General features: G+C 56.3%; 3 protein-coding genes across 3 annotated transcripts; all 3 read left to right on the top strand.

Moving 5' to 3' along the window:
- Positions 1–4174: 4174 nt before the first annotated feature.
- On the top strand, positions 4175–6628 carry LBRM_35_5730 (conserved hypothetical protein; the record flags this gene model as incomplete). The annotated part of the gene is made up of 1 exon (XM_001569137.1): positions 4175–6628. The coding sequence occupies one exon, from the start codon at positions 4175–4177 to the stop codon at positions 6626–6628; it is 2454 nt and encodes an 817-aa protein (XP_001569187.1).
- Positions 6629–7775: 1147 nt separating this feature from the next.
- On the top strand, positions 7776–9344 carry LBRM_35_5720 (conserved hypothetical protein; the record flags this gene model as incomplete). The annotated part of the gene is made up of 1 exon (XM_001569136.2): positions 7776–9344. One exon carries the CDS (start codon positions 7776–7778, stop codon positions 9342–9344), a length of 1569 nt encoding a protein of 522 aa, XP_001569186.1.
- Positions 9345–10269: 925 nt separating this feature from the next.
- On the top strand, positions 10270–11571 carry LBRM_35_5710 (conserved hypothetical protein; the record flags this gene model as incomplete). The annotated part of the gene is made up of 1 exon (XM_001569135.2): positions 10270–11571. One exon carries the CDS (start codon positions 10270–10272, stop codon positions 11569–11571), a length of 1302 nt encoding a protein of 433 aa, XP_001569185.2.
- Positions 11572–11726: the final 155 nt, after the last annotated feature.

The following is an 11726-nucleotide window of genomic DNA, read 5'->3' as shown; positions in this document are numbered from 1 at the left end:
GCAGGTAACGCCGAAGGCAGATGCGAAAATGAACTGCGAGATCGGTGGGCTTTACGCCCTTCACCACATATCATGCAGGCGGGCCTCGTCTCCGTCAAATAACGCGTCGACCCCTCAGTGGTATTTCCTCTGTGCGCCGCACCCTATCACTCCCCCCCTCCCTCCCTTCAGCCATTGCACTGGAGCGTTCTTCCATACCCTGTTTGAACGGGTTTCTTTGTTTTTTTTTTTGTTTTTTTTTTTTTTTTTTCATGGTAAATTCTCTGCTCAACGTGCTGCGCCAGGTTTTGCTCATGCGCTGTCCGTGTCGCTTCTCAGCATCTCCTACCATTTCTCATTTTTGCTTCTGTTACTCTTTGCTGTTTCCTCACGCGATGGGTTACGGCGTGCACTTCTATTCCTTTTCTTTTCGCTACTCTTGTGGTTACGTAGTGACTACCTTTGCACGCGTCAAAAGCCGCTCAAGAGAGAGGAGGGGAGAGGGGAGGGAGAGAGAGCGAGAGGAAGCCCTGCCTCCCCCCCTCTCTCTCTCTTAGACCCTTGCGTTTTACTTTCTTTCCCTTTTATGGATTCTATTGACTCTACTTCTGTGCGAGCAGCCCCGTGGTAGCGCTAAATTCCTTTCTGGTGTAGTGGTTTGTGTGTGTGTGTCTTTGATTTGTACCACTGCTGGCATTTTGTTGCCCCTCCTCTCCATGTTCTCTCTCCTTAGAGGACTCCGGATGCCACCGTGCAGAGGACATGTTGTTTTCTTCTCTTCATCGCTAGCCACCCTCTCCTTCCCCTCCACAGCCAAAAAGAAAGGGAAGAAGTGCAAAGCAGGTAAATTGGGCGGGGGCCGTTGTGCTCTTTGCATTGTCCTCGCTCTTCTTCTCTGTTTTATACATGCCTCATCTGCTTCGCCATCTCCCCGCTGCGCCGTCTTTCCCCTCCCCCCCCCCTCCACTGTACCCCACCTCACCCCCGCTTCCTCCCCTTTCGCCGTTGACTTAATTCTTTTGCGTTGCTGTTGTGAATGTGTGTGGGGAGGGGGGTAGCCTGTGTGTAGGATGGAAAGCGAATAACTTCACGCCACCTTATTTTACTGTCATGAACTTGGTCACGGAGAAGCAATTTGTTGAGAGAAAGAAGAGGCGTTACCCTTCGCCGCGTTCGGGAAAAAAAAAAGCTGGCCACGGACGAGACGTGAGCGAAGAAAAGAGTGAGTCAGCGCAACACTAGCGCACAATGAAAGACGCACCCCGCACGGGTCTCTCACTCTTCTTCCTTCCTGCTTTGTTTTGGGTTGCGTCAGGAAGGACAGAAGTGGCAAGTGAAGAGAACAATTCACCCAGATAACAGCGTTCTTCTACAACAGACCACGGGGTGCAAGAGTGCGAGCACGGCGCGCCCGCGCTGTCGGCCACAGCTGGCATGGCGCGGCACCGGTGCCGGAAGCATGACGGGAGCCCCCCGAATCACACACCCCGTGTCTCCCCCGACGCCAATGGGACGAGTCTGCGCACCGCATGATGGGATGCCGCGGCTGGAAGCGGCTGAGGGGGGAGACATGGCGCCCAGGCAGAGCACCGGGACTCCGAGAGCCCTGGCCTGAGGCTGGCCGGCCTCCTCCCTGACCTCACCGGGCATGCACCCACACCACTGCCTCCGCCCTTTGAGTGCAGGGCCCGCGAGGCGCATGGCCCGATTCGACGCCTGGTGGATCGGCCTAGCCCAGGATGTCGCCGTGGTGCAGCAGAGCGGCATAGGTGAGCTGTGGCTGGGTGCGTCTATAGGCGCGCTTTGCTCTTTGTGGCACGGAGGTGGGAAAGAGAGAGTGGAGGGAGCAATTTGTTCGCTTCTTCATTTTTGTCGGTTTCTCTTCTGGGCTCATCCGTCTCGCTGCTCGTTCTCGCTTCGAATGAAAAGTGGAGTTACTTCCCGGTTGCATGGCGATCGTTACGTGCGTGACTGATCAACCGTGCAATGAAGTAGCCGTTTGGCGGGGAGAGGTACTCGGCGCCGAAAGTCACCAAAGAGGAGAACGCCTACAGTATAGCGTACGTACGTCCACTGCCAACAAAGCGCCAGAGGCTTTTATGATGTGCACTTTTGTCGTACAGCAGCGCCATACTTTTCAGAACTAAGGCAAGCCCAGATTCACAGAGGAGGAGGATGTCGGCCTCCGTCATCTTGAGACAAAGCCTGTTCTTTGCTTTTTTTTTCTTGGTGATAAGAACTTGACTACAGTGACGAGCTGGAAATGCCGTTTACCGCGCCTTTCCTCCTCCTCCTCCTCCCCATGTCCCCACCCCCGTTGATGTCGACTCTGTATTTTGTGTACGCGCTGGTTTGTGTTCCCTCGCCACCGTCCTTCCGTGGCGCCTGCCACTGTTGTTGGTTTTGTTTTTCCTATTCGATTATCGGCTGCACATCCTTGGCAAGCTAAACACCATACCAGAGAGGGAAAGTGAAACGGACGATTAGGGAACTGGCAAAGAAAACATTCAGGAGAACTCCTTCCACCTCACCGCGCAAACTTCTCCGACTTTTCAATGCTCCAGGGGCTTACGTGCGTGCCTCTCTCGTGTCTGGGTGTGTGTGTGTGGGTGGGGGGGGGGTCGAGGGGGTAGCACTTCTTCTCGTTTTTCTCTTTCACGCGTCGAGGTAGTTGTGGAGTGTCATACCAGTCGCTTTTTTTTTGTGTATGCCTCTGCGGAGCTTTTCTTATTCTTCTGTCCTTCAGCTCTCTCTCTCTGTCTACCTCTACCGCCCGACCGCTACGTGCGTCTGCTTGTGTCTCATGTGAACTCAGTCCCTCTCTTCCATCCCTCCTGCCTCTTTTTCTCTACAAAAGAAGACATACGTCAAACTTCGTTTTTGTTTTTTTATTTTTTTTTTGTTTTTTTTTCTTTTGGGGGTTGTTGTTGTTGTTCCTGTCTCTGCCATTTGGATTACCTTCTTTCAGTTTTTCTCTCTTCTTGTATGTCCGCATGTTGTGCGGCTTCACTCCACCCCTCTTTACCGTTCCTTTTTCGCTGGTGCCTCGTTCCCCCCTTTTGCCATCCCTAAAAAAAAAAATTATACATTCCTGAGTTGGAGTGGGTGAAAGGGGGAAAGTAGTCAGACGCGCCGTTGCTGTCGTCGCACTATGCGTTGGACTAGCTAAACGCTCTTTTCCTCGGCGTCTCCTTCGCTTCTCCTCTTTTTTCTTCCTTGCGACGCTTCTAAGATCTCTCTTGTACTCCGGCCATATCCTCCCTCTCTTTCTGCCCTAACTTTCCTCTCCTTGGGGGGGGGGGGGGGGGTAAACTCCCCAAAGTCGCTCTCTGATAAAAAGGAGATGATTGCGTAGACAGTCAGAAGGAGGGGGGAGACTGTTAAGCAGCACTCGATGGGCAGCAAAGGCAAGATGGAAAAGAACGTTCGTCCCTACTGAGTCAAACACACGCAGCAGAAAAAATGAGCAGCAGGACGGAGCACTCCCTCCCCTTCGCTCCACCACCCTCAGTTTTCCTTCGCTTCCCCTGACAAAGATACAACATTCACTCTTGTCGCGAGCGTGATAACGCCTTTCGTGAAGTCTGTGGGATGTGTTGCTTTCCTCTCGGTGCAAACCGCCTCCGTGTACCGGGGCAATCGTATCACAAGCTTACACAAAGTCACACTTGCACGCATCATCGCACCTGATCCCCCCTTCGCTGTCTCGCTCTTCCTCCTCTTAACCCTCATCACACGCACGCGCCCTTTCCTGGCCTGCACACCCGCGCATTAGATGGAGTTTGCAAAGCGCATTAGTGAGCTTGCTCACCTGGCACATCGCTTGAAACGTGTGCAGGCCGACGAAGCACGTGCGCGGCGCCTCCTCGCATCCACACGCAGCACGCCAAACGTGGTGGAAGACGAAGTTGGACTCCGACTTTCTGCCGGTCAGCATCGAGCGCGCTCGCCGGCTTCAGCGCACCACCGCACCTTCTCCAGGTGCGTGGCTGCCCAAAATCAGCTGCTGCTTCGACGCATTCCACTTTCTGTCTCACTGGTGGAGCGCAGCTGGTGGAAACTGGAATGCCGCCAGCAGCAACAGGAAGCGCAGCGTCTCGCTGCGCAGCCGCCCGCAGGGGCAACGGCTGAGACCTCTGTCTCACCCGCCACTCCAGCACTTGCACTGCAGCCCAAGAAGGACAAACAGTTCTCGATGGTGCAGTCCTCTCCTGCAGCGTCACGTCAACTTCTCGACGCTGTTGTGCTCCTTTTGAAGCTTCTCCACTCGGTCGAAGAGGCGCGCCGACAACTTCTACGGAGAAAAGAAGGGACAGCGCAGCAGAGGTGCAGCGCGGCGGACGTCAAGTGGCAGCAGTTTCAGCAGGAGTTCGCACCGCAGCTGCGCCGCCGCAATGGGAAGAGAGGAATGCAGGTCGACGTGTGCAACGAGGACGATGTTGCCCTTCTACGAAAAACAGCCGACACGCTGCAGGAACGCCGCCGTGCTGCTAAGGATGGTGTGTCGCTTTTGCGCGCCTCGCTGCTCGCCCGTTCGCTGGTCTCAGCACGCCTTTGGCAGTTGCTGCTGCGCAAGTCTGTGTGGACGGCGGCTGTCGCGGAGCATCAGCGTGTGGCAGTGTCTGGCGAGTTATCCGTGATGGTATCCTTTGCCCCACGACTGCTTCTCATGTGTCTCGCGTTTACGCGCCTTGCAATGGGGGTGTTGCGCGACTACGTGGAGGGGCGGTGCTTCAGTCGGCACGCACCGCGCTTCGTCGTGTCGATGCCATCGCGGTCGTGGCACTCTAGCAAACGGAAAGGAGCCGTCAGCAGCATCAGCGGAGATGCCACGCAGAGCGCAGCAGCAGCGGAGACGCTAGTCGAAACCGCGGACAGCAAGCACGGTTTCCAGGATCGCTCTAGTGTAAATGCAGCTCTGAAAGACGGGGAAGAAGACGCGCTATTTGCCATGCTACAGGAAACCTTGCAAGCCCCTAGCTCCACTGTCACTGACCTCACACCCACAGCGAGCGCACCACGTGTCACCGAATCCGCCTTGAACTGCGCCAAGCGCAAACGACGGCCGGGCAGAGTGTCGTTCATGCGATGGATCCCCCCTCACACGGCGCACGTGATTCCGCTCGCCTCGGAGACACTCGCCCTCCATAGTTTTGTGCTGCCAGAGCTGGACGTGCCCACGCTGCTGCGAGTCGGCTGCGCCTTGCAGCTCGTCGATCTCTGTGTGACGCTGCAGCGATTGGCCTCTGGGGTGTTGGCTCTGACGCCGCAGCAGACACCATCACCTGCAAACAACAAGGAAGCCGACACGACGCTGCAGCGCACTCTTCACGGCCTCGAGGATACCATAGCAACTGTGGGACATCAGGTGAAGAAGCATCTCATCATTCAGCAAAGCATGCGCCGCCCTAGCGAGACGGAAGTGGCGACAACACCGGAGCGCCTCAAGCCTGCAGATGCCGCACGACTCGCGGTTCAGCTGCACATGCTCCGCCTACTTCCCGCCGGCGACGTAGATTCTGCACTCTTGCTGTCGGGGCTGCTACGCGACATGTTTCCTGAACTGCGAACAAAGACGAGTCATGTATTGAGGGAAAAGGCACGGCAATCTTCCCTTTTGGCATTTGCCACACGTCCGCACCGCATGAAGCTGTACGCGCAGCACGGTCGCCGAGGCGCAGAGGGCTATGTACTTGGTACGATTGTGCAGCAGGCGCGACTACAGCAGCGACAGCTAGCCGTGGCACTCCGCGAGCAGCACCTCTCCGAGACCCATGTACAGGAGCTAGGTACGCTTGCTGTATCTCTGCCATCGACGGAGCTTGTTCGACTGATTCAACTGTGCGCGAGGCATTCGAGCAGCACCTGCTTAGTGCAGCAGCAGCGAGCGTTGTCCGCCGAGGCCTTCGATATTCCGGTGACCGGATGCCTCTTCCTTGCCGAGGCCCTGCTCATCTCCGGAACGCTTCAAACGACCCCTGAACAACCATGCACCCTCTCGCTACAGGAACTCGCCATCTTGTGGGATGCCGCTACACTGCTGTTCCCGCTCATTCGTGCACGAAGGGCGCAGCAACTCGTGAGTAGTGCTGGCCGCCCACGCCCTTCGCACGTGGTGCAGACCGAGTTCATCATCTGGGCAACCTTTGCCGAACACGTGTTGGTGACGGTAAACGGAGCGCTGGCACAACGCCTCCAGAACCTGAAGAAGCAGCGGCAACACGAGTCTACAGCAATGCGACGCTCTCGCGTTACAAGCGCAAGCAGGGCAGCTTCAGATGTCGTCGTCGAGGAGGGCGAGGCTGTCTTAACAGATAGCCAAATCACGGCGGACGCTCTAGTCAGCCTAGCAGCAGGCGTGCTAGAGTACGCGGAGAATGACGAGAGTCTCTCCGCTCGCAGCGGCATCGCTAGCACACACTCCTCTTCACTTCCAGTGCAGAGGTCGGTGCGAGTACTCGCTCATTTGCTCCAAGAGTTGGTCCTTCACGATCGGCAACTCTGGCACTCGCTCCGTATCCTCCCCAGCACCCAGCGCAACGCTGTGGGGCGCCAACTTGTGATGTGCTTTGAGACTATGGGTGTGATGAACGAAACGACGACTCGTGCGCTGGACGCGCTAAGCTGTCGCAACCAAGTCGAGCTGTGAAACTTAAAAAAGCTGCGGTTTGGGGTTGCCGCATGTGTGTAGCCGCTCTCTCTGTCGTTTTCTCTCTGTCCTCTACATACTCCTCACATGCTGCCATGGTCTCCTGTTTGCCAAATAGTGTGGGGGCCTCGTATCAGTTTGTTTGTCAGCGGCGAACTTGTGCGAGTTCAGTGAAGGGGGAAACACGTGAAGGCAAGCCGCTAAAGAACGTCAACAAGAACACGGTAGAATCCTGCCCACGCGCGCAGAAGTGAGTTGCACATAGACGAGGACGGTGGGCCGTTGGGAGGAAAACGTAAGGAGCGAGGGGAAGAGGAGTAGTAGAGCCACCGAAATTGTCAGGGTACAAACGATGAGAAGGACGGAGGCGACTTTGCCAATCACAACGGCGGAACCTTAAACTCTTCTCCTTTTTTCGTTGGCCTTTCTGTAGACGTTGTCGACGCGCTTCCCCACCACACCCCCACACGCCTTACCGCTCATGCCGCACAAATCTGCGATCACCGTTCTTTGGATGCCCTTCACTCTTTCGCTCACCGCGTCGCCTCCATCACTCCTCTCTCTCGCTCACTCCTTCGCCTGTCAAACGCTTCACTCTTGGGCAGCTGCTCGTCACCACTGTCCTTTTGCCGTCAAGCACACACACACACACGCACACGCACACACACTGGAAACTTTATGGACGCTGAAGTACACTTTACCTTTTCGCTCTCCTCACTGCCTCACTGTTACTCTAAAGACTCCTTACTAGTCTTTACTCGGAGCCTTTCTCGTGTCTCGTGTTCTCTGCTGCTCCACTAACGTCTCGCTCTCTCCCCCCCCCCCCCCTCCCTCCCTCCAGCACTCACTACATGCTCCAGGCCCAGTGACATACACACACAGAGTACATTCAGCGATACTTCTTGTTACTTCTGTACACTTTTTCTTTCGGCGTTTTGGCTTCTTCTTGTTGCCCCCCCCCCCCACACACACCCACCCCATCACCTTCTCTTCGCTGTCGAATACCCTCCGCAACTGCGAGAGGTTACTGCCATTCTCTCTTGTTCGTTTCCTTTCCGTTTTCTCGTAATCGCCTTCTCTGTGTTTTGCTCATTTCCTCTGGATGTGCTGAATTGTAGTTGCAGCCGCACCTCCCTCCTCAACAGCTATGGCGCCCGTACTGGGCAAACTCTGCTCTGGCATCTGCCAGGTTGCCGTTGCATGCGGACTTTCCGGCGCCGTTTACTACCGCCGCAAGTACCGAAGTATGGCCACCGACGACGCCAGTACCGTGCACTCACTCGTCACCTTCTCCAAGGATGACCGGCGCGACATGTACGACGTCGCCATCGTAGGCGGCGGCATTGTCGGTGTCGCCACGGCGCGCGAGATCCGCAAAAAGTACCCCAGCAAACGCGTCGTTCTCATCGAACGTGAGGCCGATGTGGCGCAGCACCAGTCCGGCCACAACAGCGGCTGCATCCACGCCGGCATGTTCTACCCGCCCGGCTCCGCCATGGCGCGCCTGTGCCCTCGCGGACACGGTCTGATCATCGACTACTGCAAGAAAAACAAACTCCCCTACGAGCTGTGTGGCAAGATGATCGTCGCCACCGAGGACAGCCAGCGCCCGATCGTTCAGCGCCTGTACGACTGGGGTACTGCAAACGGTGTCAAGGGGCTTGAGATCCTTGAAGGCGAGGAAGCTATCAAGAAGAAGGAACCGCTGGTGACCGGTGTATCTGCTTTGTGGTCCCCCGCTTCGGGCATCGTGGACTTTTCGGAAGTCACGCGCTGCATGCTGCGTGAGATGACGGCCCACGCTGATAACAACTTCGCCGTACAGTTTCAATTTGATGCTCAGGACTTCGTGGGCGTATCGGTGACCAAGTCACCGGTGGCGGGTACAGAGGAGCTGGTGCTCATCCGCGGCCGTGAAAAGCACCACCTGGGGCCGGAGAAGACCATCTTGGCAAAGAACGTCATAACCTGTTGTGGTCTCGACAGCGACATAGTGGCGAAGCACTCTGGTGGCATTGTGGAGTGGGTGGGCAAGCGTTTGCTGCAGACGTACAGCTTCCGCGGGCGGTACTACCAGTTGACGCCTGAGCGCAGTGATCTCGTGCGCATGCACGTGTACCCGTGCCCAGATAACCGTAGAGGCTTGAGCGTTGGTGTGCATTTCACACCGACAGTGGATGTGCGTCGTGGCCGCCAGGTGATCGTCGGACCAGGCTCTGCGTTGGCACTGGATCGCTATGGCTACACCCCCTACACGATCGATCTCGAGTACTGCTTCAACTGCGCCTTTAGCAAGGGTGGATGGGTGAGTCTCACCTCCAACTTTGGTGTCATCTGCCAGACCTACTACATGGACCTCAGCAAGCGCAAGTTCCTAAGCGAGGCACAAAAGCTAATCCCCTCTATCGAGTCAAAGGACATCGTGGACAGCTTCTGCGGCGTTATGGGCGTCGGGGTGGCGGAGGACGGAACTCTCAGCATGGATCTCGCGATGGAGTTCGCACGACCACGTGTAACGGTGCAGGCAACGATGGACAAGAATAAGGTACTGGAGGCATTCAAAGGTGCGCCGAGCGCTGCTAAGGCAATTGAGACGACCGGCAGTGCGAAGCCACTCATCCTGAACGTTCGTAACGCACCGAGCCCGGCCGCCACCGCGTCTATGGCAATTGCGGAGGATATTGTGCAGGCTGCCACCTCACGCTTTCAGTGGTAGTCACCCTGCAATGCAGTGAGGTACTGAAGCGCAGCGTCAGTCCCTTACTGTCCCTCTCTCGCTCACTCCCCATCCTGAGTCTCTCTGTACACGGACTCCTCTTCAACGTGCTTATTTCTCTTTTGTATGCTGCTTTTCTCTTTGGTTTTTCTCTACAACTCAAACGTGCTTTGGTGTTGCTGTTTTCTCTTCTCATCCAGTGCCTCGCTTTCTTCTTGCTCCGGTGCGGTTTGCATACGTCTCCCTATCCTTCCAATGAGGAATGCCTCATTGCATGACGAGGCAGGCCTCCGTTGTGGCTGTGAGTGGAAATTGGGTGTTAACGTCGTCGCTCTGAGGAGTCAGATGTGTGCGAATCGTGCTGGTTTGAAGCAGAAGTGGTACAGCCTATTCGCCTCATGAATAAGGGATTGCATAAGGGCACAACTTGTGAGAAGGGCGGCAAGTAACTTTTACCCGCTCACCCCACACCCACGCTCGTAATAGCTCAGAGAGCATACTCACTTGGTGCGTCGCTGACTGGTATGTGGTCTAATGTTACTTTGTTGAGCATCGCCTTTTCTGTCACCCACGCTATTCCAGCTTCACAGCCAAAGATAACCCCATTTCTAACTTTTTCATCTCTCTCCCTCTCTCTCTCTCTTGCGATGAGGGAGAGATGAAAAAGTTACATGTGCGGCATCATTACAGTCATACATACGTGTGTGACGAGGGTGATTTTAAGTGTACACTTCCTCTTCCGTCTCTGTGATGACGACGCCTTGGAAAGATCAGCGATCTCGTTGACGTCTGTGTTGTGGTCTCCCCCCACCACCACCTACTTCTTCCCGTGCCCAGCTCAGTGCTTCTCTCTTGTTCATTTCTTCTGCCGGCAGGTTGAGTCTCGCGTTTCTCTCCTTCAGTCACAGTGCACCCACTCGCAGGCATGGTGGGCCCACCACGCCTTCCTTCCGCTGCGGCGCGCGCCTTGGTGACGTTTCTCTTGTTTCTGGGTCTTGTTCACCTAGCGTATGGGTGGTCTAGCTCTGATGCGTACACGATTGTCCTGTTAAACGACTTTGACACGGACCTCGTGCTACAGGATCAGTTCTACAACGCTCCCAACGGCACGCTCTTGACCATTGCGCGCAGTGGGTATCGCCTCATGGAAAGAGGTATCGCGCCATCGACCTCTGCGTCCACTTTGACAGCGACCAAAGGGGCGTCAGCGTCGGCGGGAGAGGCAGCACCCACGCCCGTCTATGCCCTGGACGAGCGCCTCTCCACCGCGATGGCGTATCAAGGCATGAAAGCCGTGAATTCCCCTCTCCCATTTCGCTGTCGACTCTCCGGAGAGTGGGTGGTGTGGAGCAAGGAGCGGCCGCGCGGAAGTGGGGTGGATGAGCAGCCTCGAGGAAAGGACGCTGAGCCGGAACCGGCTCTGTTGCACTGCCGACTTCCGCTTCCACAGAACCAGATGGAGCAAGCGTTGCAGCAGCGCCGCTACATTGCGCATAATCGCGCTGCCATGTCTGCTGCACTCGAAGCGTGGTGGCACACTGCTGCCAGCGAGCAGGCCTCCCGCTGCCTGTACGGAGACGGCGAGAAGGCATTGACGGGAACGGAGCGATACTACGAGCTGTGCCCCGCCGGCGTTGTGTACCGAGTTCAGCACCAGCGCCTTAAGCGCCTGCTACAGATCCCCTCTCAGCACCGCGGCACCGGGGACGACTTCATGCGAATGGAGGACACACCAAGTGTTCTCCACTTCTTGCACAAGATGCACTACAGCCCGTCGAACCGGGATGCCATCTTGCAGAACTCGCAGTACAACGGCGTCTTTGAGCCGATAGGTCGGTACCACTCCCGTCTTTCGAAGCCGCGATGGAACATGGAGTACCTGGTGTGGGAGAGTTGGTATCCATCAACGAATCCGTGTGCCACACACTACACGTTACTCTCCGATTTTTCGGGGGCAGGGGTCAGTAACGAAAACACTACTGCGCGAACTCGAGGAGCACCACGTGCGGTGCGGCCGCAAGACGCCTACTGGAAAACAGTGGTGCGCTTCAGGTGCCCGTCGCACCGCTCCGAAGAGCGGACGCACAAGACGTCCCTGTGGACGGTGACTGAGGCTCGCCAACTCTGTGAATACCACGTGGAGGTGATGAGCGACCTGGTCTGCGGCTGGGAGCAGGAGCTGGACAGTTTCCATGTGAACCCTGTGCCGTGTGTAGTGGTGGATTGACGCCTTTGTTGTCACAGAGATAAAGGACCAAGATGCAACTGCTGCCGGGCCTCGGCGCCAATCTAGGCGTGGGTGTGTGTATGTGTGTCAGCGTTGTGAACTGCTCTCTTTGCTTTTCGTTTCATCCTCCCTCCACCACCACAGCGCAGAGAAAG

Source organism: Leishmania braziliensis, chromosome 36, assembly GCF_000002845.2.
Source record: "Leishmania braziliensis MHOM/BR/75/M2904 complete genome, chromosome 36".
NCBI lineage: Eukaryota > Euglenozoa > Kinetoplastea > Trypanosomatida > Trypanosomatidae > Leishmania > Leishmania braziliensis.
Note: the sequence above shows the minus strand (reverse complement) of the source record. Positions and strands in the feature narration are given on the sequence as shown.